Below are 19,457 nucleotides of genomic sequence, written 5' to 3'. Positions count from 1 at the left end.
TTATTTGAGAAGGCTAAAGTAGGACAAGATCAATATGGGCTGAGAAGTTCAATGAAAAGCTGTGAGGATGATTTATAAAGGATATGGAATGAGTAAAAACTGGAGGAGGAGAAAAGGGGAAAAAAGGACCCTTCAAGTGGTATTAACAGCAAAGCAAAGATTTGGTGCTAGGAATGAGTACTGAATTTATAAAGTCAAATGTGTGTGTGTGTGTGTGTGTGTGTATATATATATATATATATAGTATATATTGTGTATATATATATATTACTTATTATATATATATATATATTACTTAAAAGTATTTCTTTTTTTTTTAATTTTTTTTTTTAATTTTATTTATTTATGATAGTCATACAGAGAGAAAGAGAGAGAGGCAGAGACACAGGCAGAGGGAGAAGCAGGCTCCATGCACCGGGAGCCTGATGTGGGATTCGATCCCGGGTCTCCAGGATCGCGCCCTGGGCCAAAGGCAGGCGCCAAACCGCTGCGCCACCCAGGGATCCCACTTAAAAGTATTTCTGAATTTAAAGTACTACTGAATGCCAGTACAAGAAAAAAGTGTCATTCGGTAGTATCTGGTAACAGTTCGGTAGACAGAATTAAACAAAATAAAACCTATCAACTAGCTGAAATCCATTTCTGCCAAGCCTAGTCCATTACTTACTGTATTTCACTTATGTACAGGCCCAATTTATAGAACTGATCCAGACACTGTCTAAGAATCTGGTATTTGTCCACAGCCATTTTAATTGGAGATTAAATTTATCATGACAAAATGCTTGAAAATTTATACTGCTACAGCTATTATAGAAAATAAATATTATTTTTCAAAATACGATTTATGTGCATTAAAAATATGGCTATTTTTCCACTCCCTTAAAATTTCTCCTATACAATTCTAAGAAAGTGTATTAATTAAATAATCTTCACCCTAACATAATCATATTAAAAAAATTGACTTACTAGAGCCTTAAAAACCAGTAAAGTGAAAATATTTGTTTCAAAAGTGTCATTTCCTCTTTTTCTCTTTATTGGTATTAGAAGAATAAAAGCAGTAAAATTCTGAATCCTTTATTACTTTCCTATAAAAGTAGGGAAGGCTTTATAGTGAGGTTAGCATATCACCAATTTATATGAATGTCGATTATTCCACAGGCAGATAACTACGTGATGTGATTTGAAGGTTCCTGGAAAGACTTTCTCTGCCTTCTGCTCCAGCAGGGTAATAGTGCTAATAATCCAACCTATGGAATCAATGTCTTGGGACAAATATTGTAATATTCCTTGATTTTCTGTTAAAATATTAAAATTGTTATGCCATTCTTATAGTTATTAAGAATTCACATACAAGGAGAGAGTCCCCCTTACTACCACATTATAGCTAGCTAAGCACAGGTCCCCAGGGAATGGAATACACTATTAATTGTTCTGGAAAGGAGAAATAGTGGTTTTAGCATTAGAGTACTGCTTGAGGAGCCAGGTTTATGTATGATACTGAAGTAGAGACCTGTCAGCGTAAGGGGCTTCATTAAGGCGTTAGGGGTGGGAGAGATAAAGGGAAAGAATGTTTAAAAGGGCAACCAAATTTAGTTTACCTCAAAATTTTCCCACAGCCATTTATGAATACATAACTACACTTTCTTGTTCCTCTTACTTTACATTATCTTGGAGAGTTATGTAGAAGGCGATGTTATTCCAATGGACAGATGGCTCTATAACAGGCTTAAGGGACTCCTGTCATCTTTTCACACATACAGACCTCAAATTTGAAAATTTTAAGCCACACATACAGACCTCAAATTTGAAAGATCATATAGAGATATAACACTGACTACAGATATATTATCTTTTTATTAAAATCTTTTACTAAAGCCTTCTTACATTTTCTTGATGCTTTATCAGTTTGGAAATCTGTTCTCCTTTAACTTCCATTTTCTTGACTAAATGTTCTAGTTCACATTCTAGGTCTTCACAGACTGAATGACTTTCAGTTTCCTTCATTTGATTCAGTAGATTCAGTAGTTCCTCGTGCTTCCTATGAAAGAAAAGCAAGCATCAACTCTGATATGGCTTATACCATATGCCTTTGATATAATTAAACAATATTCTGTTCAATCATAAGTTTTTGTCAGTTAAATATTAATTTTCAAAGATAGTCTCTTTATGTAGAGTTATCTAGTTAAATCTATGGTAACTATAAAAGGCTCTTATGATTTGGGGTTAGATAAATTTAGAAATATCTTAGACTTAGGGTCTTCTTTTTTAGACTTAGGGTCTTAAAGAACTTTAAAGTCTAAATTTTCGATGTTCATAGCTAAACGTAATAAAATATTCTGATGTCCTTAGCTAAAAGCATTAAAGGACTCTCTTTAGTTCCAACTTTGGAATTCTTAATATAGTGTGTTTGGGAAGAACGGCAGCTATAGAAATATTTGCCTGAGAAGTCTCTAGATTTGGTGATAGTCCACAGAAAGGAATACTGTCAAGAGAACCAGTTATACCTTCTACAGAGGTCTTAGTTCAACTAGTTGGCTACCCAAATCTCATATTTTCAGGAATTTTTATTGAATATATATTTAAACTTGGGGCTTAAAATATGTATACCACTCAGAATCTTATTTACTATGGATGCTTTAAGACTTATCATTCAGATCAGTCAGAGTTGAAACAAGGAATTGCTTTCCTACTTGTCTAATGAAATTTCACTTAATTAAAAGGATTATAAAAAAACAAAAGGAGAATCTTGCTTTTAAAAGCATTTGTGAGTTATAATTTAAAGTCACCAGACCGTATTTGTTAGAGTAATAGTAGTATTTGCCTATCAGTTCAGATCTTGGGAACACAGAAACTCCTTAGATCAAAAAAGTAGTAATTACATATTTAACTTGAAAAGTTAAATACTAACAATAAATACAATGAAAAATTAGTGTCAACTCTGAAGATCAAAATAAATCCAAATCTAAGCAAGGCCTTTAAGAATTCATAAGTGGCATTGTTCTTAAGACAGAGAAGAGAAAAGATACTATATGGCTTGCTACTTCTGAAAAACAATAAAAATACTTACATATTCATTTGGTCCAGCTCATCCTGCATTGCCATCAAAAGTTCAGACAAATTGTCACCAATAGAAATGGAATGTTTTGAGTCAGAAGGTTCAGCTTTAGCCTGGGAAGTTGTTCTAGTAGGCTTGTAGAGACATCGAGGCTCAGTAAGTTTCTGATGGGTATGTGGCCCATAATGTTGTGTTACTTGCAGAAGGCTTTGCATACTTGTATTCACAGAATGGCTGGCACTGGAAGACTTTAGGGGAAAAGAAATAGCTAGGAACAATTGCAAATGACTCATGGCATTTAAATAGCACTTACAACAAAGCAGGAGTGTGTCTGAACAAGTATCTTCATTTTTCCCCCCTCTCACCTTTTTAGCCACAATTGGCAGTGATCCAGACTTTGAATAAATTTGCTGAGGTGGTCCTTCCTTTAAACATCTAGTTTTCTAAATATTGACAAAGGAAAAAAGTAAACAAAAAATTGTTTAAAAGACATTTATGATATGAAGAAGTCTCAAAACTCAACAGTAAACATTCTAATAGAAAATAAGCAAAAATATGGATAGACATTTCACTGATGAGGTCATATGGTTGGCAATAAACACACAGAAAGATCTGCAAGATCATTAGCCATTAGGAAAATTCAAGTTACAATGATATAGCACTATACAGCTATCAGAATGACCAAAATAAAGAATAGTGACCACGCCAAATGTTGGCAAAGATGTGGAAAAGCCAGATTGCTTATGTATTATTTGTAGGAATACAAAATTATATAGCAACTTTGGAGAATAACTTGAAAGTTTCTTACACACAACTGATGAATTATTGAACACTACATCTGAAACTAATGATGTACTATGTATTGGCTAACTGAATTTAAATAAAAGAAATTTTTTTAAAAATAAGGTTTCTTGCAAAATAAACATGTACTTATCATATGATCCAGCAATTACACTCCTGGACATTTATTCCAGAAAAATGAAAACCGATGTTAATGCAAAAACCTATACATAAGTGTTCATGACAGCTTTATTTGTAATAGTTAAAAAGTGCAAACAATCCAAATGTCCTTCAATAGGATCCAGTAAATATCAATACATTCTTTTTATTTCTGTGTAGTATTTCACATTATGGATATACTACAGTTTAATCACTGATAGCAAAGCCATCTGGACCAAATAAGTACATAAGTATTTTAATTTTTTTTTTTTAAGATTTTTATTTATTTATTTATGAGAGACACACAGAGAGAGAGAGGCAGAGGGAGAAGCAGGCTCCATGCAGGGAGCCCGATGTGGGACTCGATCCTGGGCCTCCAGGATCACACCCCGAGCTGAAGGTGGCGCCAAACCGCTGAGCCACTGGGACTGCCCAGTATTTTCATTTTTTATTAGAAGTAGCAAGATATACAGGTATCTTTTTTCTTCTCTGTCTTAAGAACAATGCCACTTATGAATTCTTAAAGGCCTTGCTTAGATTTGGATTTATTTTGATCTTCAGAGTTGTCATTGATTTTTCATTGTATTTATTGATAGTATTTAACTTTTTTTTTTTTTTTTAAGATTTTATTTATTTATTCACGAGAGACCAGAGAGAGAGAGAGGCAGAGACACAGGCAGAGGGAGAAGCAGGCTCCATGCAGGGAACCTGATGTGGGACTCGATCTTGGGTCTCCAGGATCACACCCTGGGGCTGAAGGCAGGCACTAAACCGCTGAGCCACCTGGGCTGCCCAGTATTTAACTTTTCAAATTAAATAGTAATTGCTACTTTTTTGATCTAAGGAGTTTCTGTGTTCCCAAAATCTGAACTGACAGACAAATGCTACTGTCATTCTAACAAATACAGTCTGGTGACCTTAAATTACATAAAATTGCTTCTAGGACCTATTGTGTTGTTATCATATGTTGTGTCATTTAGTAACTCTTTTATAAAGTATTACAGAATTTATTTCTATGAGTTTAGTTCTAGGGGCAGCTTGAGGGAGGTCCTGATCCCTCTGTGCCTGTGTCTGGCAGAACTAGTGTGAGACGAAGAGACAATCCTTTCTTGTGCTTGGATAATCAAGAGTTTTGGCTCAGCCTTTGGGCACATACTGAGGTGAGGAGCCAGATAAAAAGCACAGGTTGTGGCACTGAAATGGATTAATAAGGAACTTAGTGACTTGGCCCATGACCCTCTAGCACAATGTTCTCCAAGTCCCGTTGGGGATTATATGTTTCATTAGCAAGTGACAATTATGGAACCTAATGATATCAAGGTGGTGTATTCTTTTTGACAATTCATTTTCCTACAGTCTACTCTTTCAAACCAACTAAGGTTACTTTTAAAAGAAGAATTTATCAGCCAAATATTAACAGTAATGTAGCATTTGTCTCAATATTCTATGATCATGATCTCCTGCTTTAACTATTTCTAAAATTCTTTTATCCATTTTTTCACTGTTATGTGATCCTCTAGTGCCAAAGGTTACATGGGTCTATGAAATAGACAGAGATAAGTGTAATAGAGTATCTTGGGAATGGACTCAGAAGTATGTCACATGATGCTACTATAAAGTCAGAATTACCTGCATTATAGCTGGAATAAAATTTAAATTACCATTCCTTCCTTTTTTGATTTTCTTATCCAGCTGCTAGCTGCTCCCTTATCAGGCTTCATATTTTTAGATTTTATTTTTTGTTTATTTTCCTCCATTCATTTACATGCTTATCTGACAAAGACAAGTTCTTCCAGCTTTGGACAATAACTGCTTTTAGAAACTAAAAGGTATTTATAAAAGAAGAGTTGCCTAAGATTCAGAATTTTTTAAAAAGAATGTATTTATTTATTTATATTTTATTTTATTTCTTTTGAGGGAGACAGGGAGAGAATGTCAAGCAAACTGCATTGAGCATTGAACCTGACGCAGGGCTCAATTCCATGACCCTGAGATCATGACCTGAGGTGAAATGGAGTCCGATGCTCAACCAACTGAGTCACCCAGGCACCCCCAAGATTCAGAATTTTTAAAAAAATGGAGCATGTGTATTATGTGGCCAGTGTCTTTACTCTAACTTGGCCATGAAACCAAAACCATTCCTCACTGTTCTAACATGCCGAAGAAATCATCTGAGGGGAAGGGAGATGGATGCTCAGTTGTCACATCAAAGGAAGTAACATTATTCAAGTATCCATTCTTTTTTAAGCTTTCCACTGAGAGAGATCTGAAGTTACATGATAGGGATCCCTGGGTGGCGCAGCGGTTTGGCGCCTGCCTTTGGCCCAGGGCGCGATCCTGGAGACCCGGGATCGAATCCCACATCAGGCTCCCAGTGCATGGAGCCTGCTTCTCCCTCTGCCTGTGTCTCTGCCTCTCTCTCTCTCTCTCTGTGACTATCATAAATAAATAAAAATTAAAAAAAAAATTTGAAGTTACATGATATACTTTATGCTCATGACTGATATGACTGGAAAATTGGTATTAATTTATAGCATCAGCAGAACAGAAACTATGATGTATTTTATACATGTTAATAAAGGAATAATATATTCTTATTCTACACAGACTGGAAACTGAAAGTCAAATACCCTCTGCATTCCAAAACAGGGTCTCAAATATTTTTAATTTTCATTTAAATTTATATTGTTAGGCGGCTTGGAGCTATTAGTTAATCTTCCAATACACTGTTTAATTAGCACTGAATAAATGATGCAAGTTGTCAGTGGACAAGTGATCAACTAATAGCTCTCCTGATAACTTATTTATTTTTCTTGCAATAAAATTGCATAAATAGCAAAAAAGAGTTTGGTACTAGTAAAATGTCTATATTTCTAGAAAAATTGGAATGCTTATTGTTATTTCACAAATATACTGACTGTCATATAGTCCCTTTTGTTTTGGTCGTCAAGTAAACTCAAAACTAGATTTTGTGCTCAACTGCTGATACTTTATTTAACCTAGGTTTTATGGAATTTTCTAACCTCAAACCTAAAACCATCATCACTCAACTTAGGTTTTTTTCTGTATTTTATAGCATTATTGCATGCTTTTTATTATAAATATCTTCAAATTCTTTTTGGAAATGGATAGACATAAATATTAAAAGAGTAAAGAAATAAGCATTAGTAAATAAGAATAAAGTTTCTGCATACCTTCAAAGATTTCTTCTTCTCCCTGGAGCTTTTTGGATTTGCTACTGAAGACATTAAAATTCTATTGATTTCAAGTCCAGTTTGAAGCTACAATATTAAAGACAAAGCTTTATACAACTAATTTTTTATACAACTAATTTTTAACAAGCTACTTCAAAAACAATATAATAAGAAATTAGGTCTCAGTTTATGAAGACAAAAGTGCTTGGGACACCTGGGTGGCTCAGTCAGTTGAATGTCCAGCTCAGGTCATGATTTCAGGGTTGTAAGCCTGAGCCCTGTGTCAGGCTCTGTGCTCAGCACTGAGTCTGCTCGAGATTTGCCTCTCCCTCTCCCTCCCCAAACTCATGCTCTCTCTTTCTCTGTCTAAAATAACAAAAATCAAAAATAAAATAAAATAAAATAAAATAACAAAAATCTCTTTTTAAGAAGTGCTTCTTAAGGAAGAAAAGAAAACCCTAAATACTATTTTTGTATGTGAAATCTACTAAGTCTGTTGGTAATTGCAACCATTTTGTTTATGAGAATGCATTATTTAATACATATATATCAATCAAGCTGAAAACAATCTATATCATGAATTATTTCATATATATATGTCAGAATTTCAAAAGACTACAAGATCTCTCTTGGCAGTGCATCCAAGTATATAAATATACTGACTGACTTATTGAGAATCTTATTAACATAGTAAAAGGAGACAAAACTAACAAGCTAGGAAGCAGAAATTATAGTCTAAAATATAGTCTGCAGATAATGAAAACAAAGTATAATAAAACATATGTGGTTTATTGTGACAAATGACAGAATTCTCTATTTACTTCAGATGCTTTGTCTTGAAATAGCTTACGCTGATGTTCTTCTTCCTTAAGTTTTTCCTCTAAATGTTTAATCTTGTCCTGCAAAAGAATGAAAAAAACTGGGATTATTTTTATTTTATTATTTTTTTAATAATAAATTTATTTTTTATTGGTGTTCAATTTACCAACATACAGAATAACACCCAGTGCTCATCCCGTCAAGTGCCCCCCTCAGTGCCCGCCACCCAGTCACCCCCACCCCCCGCCCTCCTCCCCTAGTTCGTTTCCCAGAGTTAGGAGTCTTCCAAGTTCTGTCTCCCTTTCTGATATTTCCTACCCATTTCTTCTCCCTTTCCCTCTATTCCCTTTCACTATTATTTATATTCCCCAAATGAATGAGACCATATAATAAAACTGGGATTATTATATAAAAACTAGAGCCAAATAGCCTTTATTCTTTTTCCAAATAGTCTTTGGAGTCTTGATTCTTAATAGTTCAGTAAATTAAAGCAGAAAGTAAGAAAAAGAAATAGCAAAGATGCTATGATTTTTCTTGGTTTTCTTCCTATGCTTCTTTACTTGCTATTACATATAAGAAAAATAAAGGGAAAGCAAAGACTGTATCTGCAAACACATTATTAACTTCTAGCAACAAAATTGTAATGATGAAATTTTGGGGGGTACTAAAGGTCTAGAAAGTCAAATGATCATAGTCTTGGGTCTCAATGTTTCATTCAAAACATAGAAAAATCTTGGGGATCCCTGGGTGGCTCAGCAGTTCAGTGCCTGCCTTTGGCCCAGGGTGTGATCCTGGAGTCCTGGGATTGAGTCCTGGGTCAGGCTCCCGACATGGAGCCTGCTTCTCCCTCTGCATGTGTCTCTGCCTCTCTCTCTCTCTCTCTCTCTCTCATGAATAAATAAATCTTTAAAAAACAAAACAAAACATAGACAAATCTCAACAAATGTCTACTGTGTGCATATTACTAAGGGTGTAGTTGTTGGAGGAGGGAAGGATAGGTAGACATATTAGAAATATAAGATATGGACTACAGCAAAATAAAAAGCTTCTGCAAAGCAAAGGAAACAGTCAATAAAACTAAAAGTCAGACTACAGAATAGGAGAAGATATTTGGAAATGACATATCTGATAATGAGTTAGTACCCAAAATATATAAAGAACTTATGAAACTCAACACTCCAAAAATGAATAATCCAGTTTAAAAATGGATAGAAGACATAAATAAATATTTTTCCAAAGAAGACATCCTGATGGCCAAAAGACACATGAAAAGATCCTCAACATCACTGATCATCAGGGATATACAAATCAAAACTACCATGCGATATCACCTCACACCTGTCAAAATGGCTCAAATCAACAACATACAAAACAACAGGTGTTGGTGAGGATGTGGAGAAAGGGGAACCCTTGTGCACTGCTGGTGGGAATGCAAACTGGTGCAGCCACTGTGGAAATGAGTATGGAGGTTCCTCAAAAAATTAAAAATAGAACTACTCTATGATCCATCCCGCAATAACACTACTAGGTATTTACCCAAAGGATACAAAAACAATAATTCAGAAGGATGCATACACCTTGACTTTTTTTTTTTTAATTTAAATTCAATTTGTCAACATATAGTATAACACCCAGTGCTCATCCCATCAAGTGCCTCCTTAGTGCCCGTCACCCAGTCAGGCCATCTCCCCATCCACCTCCCCTTCCTCAACCTTTTGTTTCTCAGAGTTAGGAGTCTCTCATGGTTTGTCTTCCTCTCTAATGTTTCCCCACTCAGTTTCCTTCCTTTCCCTTACAGTCCCTTTCACTATTTCTTATATTCTATATATGAGTGAAACCATATGATGACGGTCCTCCAACTGACTTATTTCACTCAGCATAATACCCTCCAGTTCTATCCACATCAAAGCAAATGGTGGGTATTCATTCCTTCTGATGGCTAATACTCCATTGTATATATATTCCACATCTTTATCCATGCACCTTGACATTTATAGCAGCATTATCTACAATAGCCAAATTATGAAACAACTCAAGTATCCATCAGCTAATGAATGGATAAAGAAGAGATGTGTGTGTGTGTGTGTATGTATGTGTATTTATATATATTTATATGGACTATTACTTGGCCATAAAAAAGAATGAAATCTTGCCACTTGCAACAACCTGGATGGAATAAGAAAGTTTTAAATACCAAAGGACAAATATACTAGGAGAGAAGATAACTGAGAAAAGGTGGCAATGAATTTTCACAACACAGAAAAGTAGATGGGTGACTTCCAACCTTACTTTGCAAGGCAGAAAGAGCTGAAATTTCACTAGAGAGTATAATGCTAAGTAAAACAAGTCAGTCAGAGAAAGGTAAATACCATTATGGTTTCACTCATATATGGAATTTAAGAGACAAAGAGCAAAGGGGAAAAAAGAGAGAAAGACAAATCAAGAAACAGACTCTTAACTGTAGAGAACAAACTGATGGTTACCAGAGGGAGGTGGGGGCTATTCAATAGGTATTGGTGATTAAGGAGTACTTTTGCTGTGATGAGTACTAGGTGATGCATGGAACTGTTGAATCACTATATTGTACACCTGAAACTAATATTACACCGTATGTTTACTAGTTAGAATTTATTTATTTTTTAAAAAGACTTATTTTAGAGAGAGTGCAGGAGTGGGAGGAGGGGTAGAGAGACAGAGAGAAAGAATTCCAAGCAGACTTCCCACTTAGTGCCAAGATTAGTACAGAGCTTGATGGCACGGCCATGAGATCACGACTTGAGCTGAAACCAAGAGCTGGATGCTCAACTGACTGACCCTGGAGCCCCCTCTAACTGGAATTTAAATAAAAACTTAAAAAAAGAAGAATTTTGTGACAAGATACGGTGATGAATATTAACCAGACTTAACTGTGGTGATCATTTTGTAAAATATACAAATATCAGAAAATACAAATATCAAATCATTATGTTGTACACCTGAAACTAATATAACATTTTGTGTCGATTTTATCTCAATTTTTAAAAAGATGGAAAAAAAAAAAAGAAACATAAGATCTGTTCCTTGTTAAGAGCTTATATTGTACTTAAGGAAACAGTTAACATACATGAAACAACAAAATAATATAATAAAAAACAATAATACAATTTGACTCAGAACATGTATATACTTATACATGTAAGTATTTCATCTTCTATCCTGGTATGGCTCAGAACATGAGGACAGCACTATACAAAGGAAGAGCTCCCCCCCTGCCAGTGTTGGAGAACTCAAGGAAGGCTTCACATAGGAAGCAGGACCTGCAGAAAGTCCTATGAGATGGATAAAATTTGGGTGGCAAAAAAAAGAGAGCATTTCAGGATGGGATCAAGGATAGACTTAACTGTAAGTGGTGAAAGACAATCTTTTGGATATCCTTTAGGCAAATTATCTGACAAATGAAAATGTTCTGTCATTTTAGAAGGAGCCAACATTACCATTTTACATCAAAGGCAAGCTCATTCATGCCACGACAGAGTACATTAGCTTTTTATCTCCATGGGCAGAAATTCATATCTGGATTACTAAGAGCTGTTAAAAAAGTTTTACAAATCAGATTTACTGTATATTCACATATAGGGCCAATAATGCTTAACACTAAAGATTTATTCCTGGTATCATCACTTCAAAGAAATAAGTGAAACCTTACCTCAGCAGTTTTCTGAGTTGTTGTAAGCTTAAAACATTCTTTTTCTAAGACATCAAGCTTTTCAAGTTTTGCTTGCAGCTTCATATGATCTTGTTCTTTTTCCCTTTGAAGCTGGGCCTGGAAAGGATAAAAACAAAATCCGAATTTGGCAAGTGATGCCAACGGCTCAAGAACAATACAATTTCTGAGAATTAAAGCATAATAAATCTGTCATAAGAAACACGTATATACATGTATATACTTTAGGTGCTTATGAGTAAAAAACAAGAAAATCAAATACTTTTAAAGAACACAATATACAACATACATACATACATACATATATACATACATACACAAACAATGTACAAAAAGATGAGCTATATTAGCATAAATGGAATAAATTCTTCGATGCATGTTTATATAACGTTTCTACTAAGGAAAACATCATCCGTGAAACCTGTATTAAATAAACTGTTACCTGTATGGTGACTGAAACCACACTTTATCTTATCCTCTAAATATGTTAAATATAACATTCAAAAGCAGCTATCAGAGGAATAAAGCATATAGAGAAACTGGAGAATAGGAAAGCTATACATATATTTTCACATCTATACACTGTTTTGTAATGGTATTTATCACCACACTAATGCAATGTAGTTAATAATAGGGACAACTGTGAGGGAGCAGGAGGTATATGAGAACTCTCTGTACTATCTGCTCAATTTTAAGCTTAATACTGCTCTAAATGAATAAAGTCTATTAAAAAACAAAAAACTGAAGCAGTAAACAGTCTTGGTGACCTGTGGTCTTACATTCAAATGGTGTTACAGAAGGAGAGAAGAGGGAGGTCAGCTAAGAATAATTATTTGAAGGATAATGGCTAAAAAAGTACCAAATTTGACAAAAAATATTAACTGACAGATTCAATATTAATAATAATAAATTTAAAAACCCAAACAGAATACATACAAAGATAACCACATTTAGGCACATCATTTTTTTTTCATTTGTTTTTATTGAAGTTCCATTTGCCAACATATAGTATAACACCCAGTGCTCATCCCATCAAGTGCCTCCACAGTGGCCATCACCCAGTCAGGCTATCCCCCCACCCACCTCCCCTTCTTCAACCCTTTGTTTCTGAGAGTTAGGAGTCTCTCATGGTTTGTCTTCCTCTCTAATTTTTCCCACTCAGCTCCCCCGCTTTCCCTTATAATCCCTTTCACTATTTCTTATATTCCCTGTATGAGTGAAACCATATGATGACTGTCCTCCAATTGACTTACTTCACTCAGCATCACACCCTCCAGTTCCATCCACGTCAAAGGAAATGATGGGTATTCGTCCTTTCTGATCCTTTCTGATGGCTGAGGAATATTCCATTGTATATATAGACCACATCTTTTTCTTTTCTTTCTTTCTTTTTTTTTATTTTTTACCACATCTTCTTTATCCATTCATCTGTCAAAGGACATCCTGGCTCCTTCCACCGTTTGGCTATTTGGACGTTGCTGCTATGAACATTGGGGTGCAGGTGTACCAGTGCTTCACTACATCTGTATCTTTGGGATAAATACCCAGTAGTGCAATTGCTGGATTGTAGCGTAGCTCTATTTTTAACTTTTTGAGGAACCTCCACATGGTTTTCCTGAGTGACTGTACCATTTTGCATTCCCACCAATAGTGGAAGAGGGTTCCCCCTTCTCCACATCCTCTCCCAACATTTGTTGTTTACTGGCTTGTTAATTTTCACCATTCTCACTGATGTGAGGGGGTATCTCATTGTGGTTCTGATTTGTATTTCCCTGATGGCCAGTGATGTGGAGCATTTTCTCATGTGCTTTTTGTCCATGTGTAGGTCTTCTTTGGAGAACTGTCTGTTCATATCTTCTGCCCATTTCATGATTGGATTTTTGGTTTCTTGGATGTTGAGTTTATAAATTCTTTATAGATTTTGGATACCAGCCCTTTATCTGTCATTTGCAAGTATCTTCTCCCATTCTGTAGGTTGTCTTTTAGTTTTGTTGACTGTTTCTTTTGCTGTGCAGAAACTTTTTATCCTGATTAAATCCCAATAGTTCATTTTTGCTTTTGTTTCCTTTGTCTTCATAGATGTATCCCGCAAGAAGTAACTGTGGCCAAGTTCAAAAAGGTTGTTGCCTGTGTTCTCCTCTAGCAAAAGGATTCTTGCTAGAATCCTTTGTGATGGATTCTTGTCTCACATTTAGATCTTTCAACCATTTTGAGTTTATCTTTGTGTATGATGTATAAATAGACTGTCCTTCTTCCAGTGGATATTCTTTCCTGCTTTGTCGAATATTAGTTGACCATAGAGTTGAGTGCCTATTTCTGGGTTCTCTATTCTGTTCCATTGATCTATGTGTCTGTTTTGTGCCAGTACCATACTGTCTTGATGATCATAGCTTTGTAATACAGCTTGAAATCCGGCATTGTGATGCACCCAGCATTGGTTTTCTTTTTCAATATTCCCCTGGCTATTCGGGGTCTTTTCTGACTCCATACAAATCTCAAGATACTTGTTCCAACTCTGTGAAGAAAGTCCATGGTATTTTGATAGGGATTGCACTGAACATGTAAATTGCCCTGGGTAGCATAGATATTTTTGCAATATTTATTCTTCCAATCCATGAGCATGGAATGTTTTTCCACCTCTTTGTGTCTTCCTCAATTTCTTTCATAAGTGTTCTGTAGTTTTTAGGGTATAGATCCTTTACCTCTTTGGTTAGGTTTATTCCTAAGTATTTGATGGTTTGGGGTGCAATTTTAAATGGGATGGATTCCTTAATTTCTCCCTCTTCAGTCTCATTGTTAGTGTATAGAAATGCCACTGATTTCTGTGCATTGATTTTTGTATCCTGCCACATTGCTGTATGAGTTCTAGCAATGTTGAGGTGGAGTCTTTTGGGTTTTCTATATACAGTATCATGTCATCTAGGCATATCATTATCAAATTGTTGAAAACCAGTGATAAAGGGAAAACTTTAAAAGCAGCCTGAGAAAAGCAGCCTGAGAAATGATGATACATTATACACAGAAGAATGAAGATAAGAATTCTCATTAGAAACCATGAAATCCAGAAGACAACTTTGACCGTATCTTTAATGTGCTGAGAGAAAAAAAAAAGCTGTCAACTAGAATTTTATATGCAGTGAAAAATCCTTCATCAATAATGGTGAAATACAGACTTTTCCAGAAAAATGTAGGCTAAGAGAATTCCCAGCATACTTGTAAAGGAAGTACTTGGTCTGGAGGAAATGACACCAGACATAAAATCAAACATACACAAAATAATAAAAACATTGGAAATGGTAAAAACATTAATAGATACATATTTCATTTTGTTTAAGTTTTCTTCAAAGAATAATTAGCCCTCTAAAGCAGAATAGCGATGTATTGTGAGTTTTATAACAAACATAAATAAAATGTATGAAAGCTGTAGAGCAAAGGGGGACAAGTAGAAGCATACTTAGTAAGGATTGCAAATTATATTGAAATATCTTAATACTAATTCGTGGCAGACTATGGTAAGTTAAGAATACATATTCTATGCTGTACAGCAGCTACTAAAAAGAAGGAGGAGGAGAGAAGTATCAGAGGATGAGGAGAATTCAATAAAATTTAAAAGGAAATCACCAGGGAAGTTAGAAAATATTTTTAGCTGAATGATAATGAAAATACAAAATATCAAAATCTGTGGGATGCAGGTAAAATAGTTTAGAGGGAACTTGATAGCTTTCATTATAAAATACAACATTTAAATGAAAGAATAAAAGTTTTAAAATCAATCATCTAAGCTTCCAACATACAAAGCTAGGGGGAGAAAAGGAAAGAAACAGGAAAGAAATAATAAAGTGGAAATCAATTAAGTAGGAAATAACAAAAAAAATTAAAAACAAAAATACTGCTTTTTTGAAAAAAAAAACAATAAAATTGATAAAAGTGATAGGTAAACTGATAATTTTAAAAAGGAAAATATAAATTAGCAATATCAGAAACAAAAGAAGGGACATCTTGAAAGGCACAAAAAGAAACAGAAAATTCAAGTAGTCCCATACCTGTTAAATAAATCGAATTCATAATTTAAAAACAGTCTACAAAGAAAACTACAGTCCCAGATAGCTTCTGTCAAATTTGAATTCTATCACATATTTAAGGAAGAAATAATGCTAATCTTAAACAAGATCTTTCAGAAAACAGAAGAAGGAATTGTTCCCAACTAATTTTATGGAAAACAAATAAACAAATCATGGCATATCTTTATAATAAAATTCTATACAGCAATAAAAACAACAACAAAAAAACTATTGATACATACAACAACATGGATTAACCTAAAAGACTTTATGCTAAACAAGAGAGTACATTTTCTATTATCCTATTATATAAAATTCCAGGACAAACAAAACCTCTAAGGTAAAATAAATCAGAATAGTAGCTGCCTTGTTGGGAGGTGAGGAGAAAACAGAAAATGTCCTGACAGAGATATGAGAGAATTTCTGTTATTTGGTAGGGCTATGGATTATATCAGTTTATTTATCAATAATCACTTAACTTTACACTTAAGATCTGTACATTTCACTGTATGTAAATTATATCTCAAAAAAACACTTAAAAACTGTTAAAAATCACTGATCTACAATATTTAGCTAGGACAGGAATTTCTAGGTTATTTTATGAGACAAAATAACTGAACTTTATAAAGTGCTTGCTCTTCTAGTTGTTGTACCCTCACTTATAAAACCCCAAATTATCAGACTTATACATTTTTTCCAAACTGGTGGATGTGTGCCGTGTTGTGCTGTTAATTTGCATTTTCCTAGTTACTAATAAGAATGAAAATTCTTCTATAAATGACCATCTGTGATTTTTTTCCTATAAAATGCCTCTTTATACTTGAGCCCATTTTTCTACTGTTTTGTTACTTATGTCTTGTTTAAGAAATTTTTCTCCACCCCAAGGTCATCAAGATATTGTTCTCTATTTGCTTTTAAAAATTACAAAGTTTTGCTTTTTACATGTAAATCTTTAATCCACCTGGAATTGATTTTTTTTGTGTGTGATGTAAGGTTGGGATCCAATTTCATTTTTTTTTACCCCCTCACATAGCTAGCCAATTTTCCCAAAACCATTTACTGAAGTCTATCTTTCCCACTGATCTGCAATGGCACTCTTGCTGTATATTATTTCCATGTAAGTGAGTCTATTACTGGTATATTCTATTCCTTTATTCTGGTTATCTATCCACATAAATATGTTAATTTTGATAGCATTACAATTTCAAGATGTAGTAGAGCAAGATTTTACCTAATTTTTCATAATAGTTTTGTTGTTCTTGGAGCTTTGCTTTTCCATATAAATTTTGGAATCAATTTTTATAGTTTCTTGAAAAGTCTATTAAGCACTTGACCCATTAAAATCCAGTATCTATCGGGTTGCCTGGGTGGCTCAGCGGTTGAGCATCTGCCTTTGGCTCGGGTTGTGATCCTGGGATCTGGGATCGAGTCCTGCATTGAGCTCCCTGCATGGAGCCTGCTTCTCCCTCTACTTGTGTCTCTCATGAATAAAAATAAATCTTTAAAAAAAAAATCCAGTGTTGATACTGTTATATATATACACACATACACACATCATCTTCATTGCTTTTATTTCTTTCCTGTATCTATGAACTTCCATCTAAAATAGTTTTCCTTTTGTCTGAAAAATGTCCTTTAATGTTTCCTTTAGAATGGATCTCTTGGTAATAAATGATCTCAGTATTTGTTACTCTTTAAATGTCCTTCTTTCTTTTCTTCTTTTCTTTTCTTTTCTTTTCTTTTTTCTTTTCTTTTTTCTTTCTTTCTTTTCTTTCTTTTCTTTCTTTCTTTCTTTCTTTCTTTCTTTCTTTCTTTCTTTCTTTCTTTCTTTCATAAAGATTTTATTTATTTATTTGAGAGAGAGAGAGAGAGAGAGAGAGCACACCCACGAGAGAGAGCAGGAGTTGGGTGGGAGGCGCAGAGGGAGATGGAGAAGCAGACTACCTGCCTAACAGGGAGCCCAACATCAGGCTCAATCCCAAGACCATGGGATCATGACCTGAGCTAAAGGCAGACACAACTGACTGAGCCACCCAGGTGTTCCTCATCTTTATTTCTAAAGGATGTTTTCTCCAGGTTTAGGATTTTAGATTGGCAGGTATTTTCTTTTAATACTTAACTATATCAGCCCATTGTCTTCTGAATTCAGTACTTTCAGTTAAGAAGTCAGCTGTCACTTTAATTGTCCCTTTGAAGGTAATCTTTCCTCCCAGTAGCTTTTAAGATTTTATGCTTGTCTTATTATTTATTCTGAGGTGTCTAGGTATATATTTCTTTTTATTTATCCTGATTTAGTTTTATAGGTTTTATAGAATTGGTTTTTTTGAATCTGTGGTGTGATTTTTTAAATCCATTTTTAAAAATTCTCAGTCGCTATCTCTTCAAATATTGCATCTGTCCCATTCTCTCTCCTTTCCTATCAGAACTCCAAAGACTTAAGTTTGACTTTCTCACTCTAGCTTATGCCTCTTGCTCTCTCTTCTAAATTTACTCTCATTTTGCCTCTTGGTGAGCAGGATGATTTTGCCCTCTAGTTCACTAATTATCTCTTCCAGTCTACTGTTAGAGTCATCTATTCAGTTCTAAATTTCAGATACTATATTTTTCAGTTCCATAATTTTTGATTCTTTCTTAAATCTGTTTTGCCATTTTATGGTTTCCAATGCTTTCCTGAAAATGCCAATCTTGTTTTTTATCTCCTTGATTATAAAAAGTATAATTGTTTTATTTTACTTTTAAAGATTTTATTTATTGATTGATTTGAAAAAAAAGAGTGGGAGGAAGGGTTGGGGGAGAAGGAGAGACTCTATGCTCAGCTTTCTGAAGCCCCATGCAGGAATTAATCTCATGACACTGAGATCATGATTTGAGCTGAAACCAAGAGTCAGACACTTAACTGACTGAGCCACCTGGGTGCCCAAGAATAATTAAAGTCTGTGTCTTTCAGAGCCAGCACCCAGTTGGAACTAACTTGTAAGTGGTTACATAGTCTGTTATAAATGCTATTTCTTTTCATAGTGTCTTCTTCAAGTAAAATTTATTTAAATCCTAGCCAATATAGAGCGTAACATTAGTTTCAGTAGCACAATAGTGATTGCCAAACAATTCCACGTATCACCTGGTACTCATCACAACAAATGTACTCCTTTATTCCCAAAACCTATTTTATCTATCCCCCCACCTACCTCCCTTCTGGTAGCCATCAATTTGCTCTCTATAGTGTCTGTTTCTTGATTGTCTCTCTCTCTTTTCCCTTTTTGTCTCTTAAATTCCATATATGAGTGAAATCATATAGTATTTGTCTTTCTTTGACCAGCTTATTTCACTTGCATTATACTCTCTAGTTCATCCATATCATTGCAAATGGCAAGATTTCATTCTTTTTCATGGCCAAGTAATGGTCCATTGTGTGTGTGTGTATGTGTGTGGGTATACATACACACATATCTTTATCTATGAGTTGATGGGCAGTTGAGCCGTTTCCATAGTTTGGCTATTGTAGATAATGCTGCTATAAACGTTAAGGTGCATGTACCCCCTTGAATCAGTATTCTTGTATCCTTTGGGTAAATACCTAGTAGGGTGATTCTGGATCATAGGGTAGTTCTATTTTTAACTTTTTGAGTAACCTCCATACTCATTTCCACAGTAGCTGCACCAGTTTGCATTCCCACCAACAGTACCCA

The 19,457-nt window shown here is 34.6% G+C and overlaps 1 protein-coding gene and 1 pseudogene across 7 annotated transcripts in view; one reads left to right on the top strand and one right to left on the bottom strand.

Moving 5' to 3' along the window:
* The window catches only part of CEP57L1 (centrosomal protein 57 like 1), a 72,297-nt gene that overhangs the window by 2,601 nt on the left and 50,239 nt on the right, over window positions 1-19,457 (bottom strand). For 4 of the 7 annotated variants that reach the window (XM_026005783.2, XM_026005785.2, XM_026005786.2 and 1 more), the window contains 6 exons: window positions 11,693-11,809; window positions 8,010-8,087; window positions 7,189-7,275; window positions 3,421-3,498; window positions 3,068-3,303; window positions 1,885-2,038 (listed from right to left, as the gene is read on the bottom strand). In XM_026005783.2, coding sequence (XP_025861568.2) covers window positions 1,885-2,038; window positions 3,068-3,303; window positions 3,421-3,498; window positions 7,189-7,275; window positions 8,010-8,087; window positions 11,693-11,809 — 750 coding nt within the window. The remainder of the gene's footprint in view (window positions 1-1,884; window positions 2,039-3,067; window positions 3,304-3,420; window positions 3,499-7,188; window positions 7,276-8,009; window positions 8,088-11,692; window positions 11,810-19,457) is intronic. The other 3 variants (XM_072738498.1, XM_026005787.2, XM_072738504.1) reach the window with 1 other exon arrangement.
* On the top strand, window positions 3,765-5,600 carry LOC112925161 (ubiquitin-conjugating enzyme E2 D3 pseudogene; annotated as a pseudogene).

Source organism: Vulpes vulpes, chromosome 1, assembly GCF_048418805.1.
Source record: "Vulpes vulpes isolate BD-2025 chromosome 1, VulVul3, whole genome shotgun sequence".
NCBI classification, from domain to species: domain Eukaryota; kingdom Metazoa; phylum Chordata; class Mammalia; order Carnivora; family Canidae; genus Vulpes; species Vulpes vulpes.
Note: the sequence above shows the minus strand (reverse complement) of the source record. Positions and strands in the feature narration are given on the sequence as shown.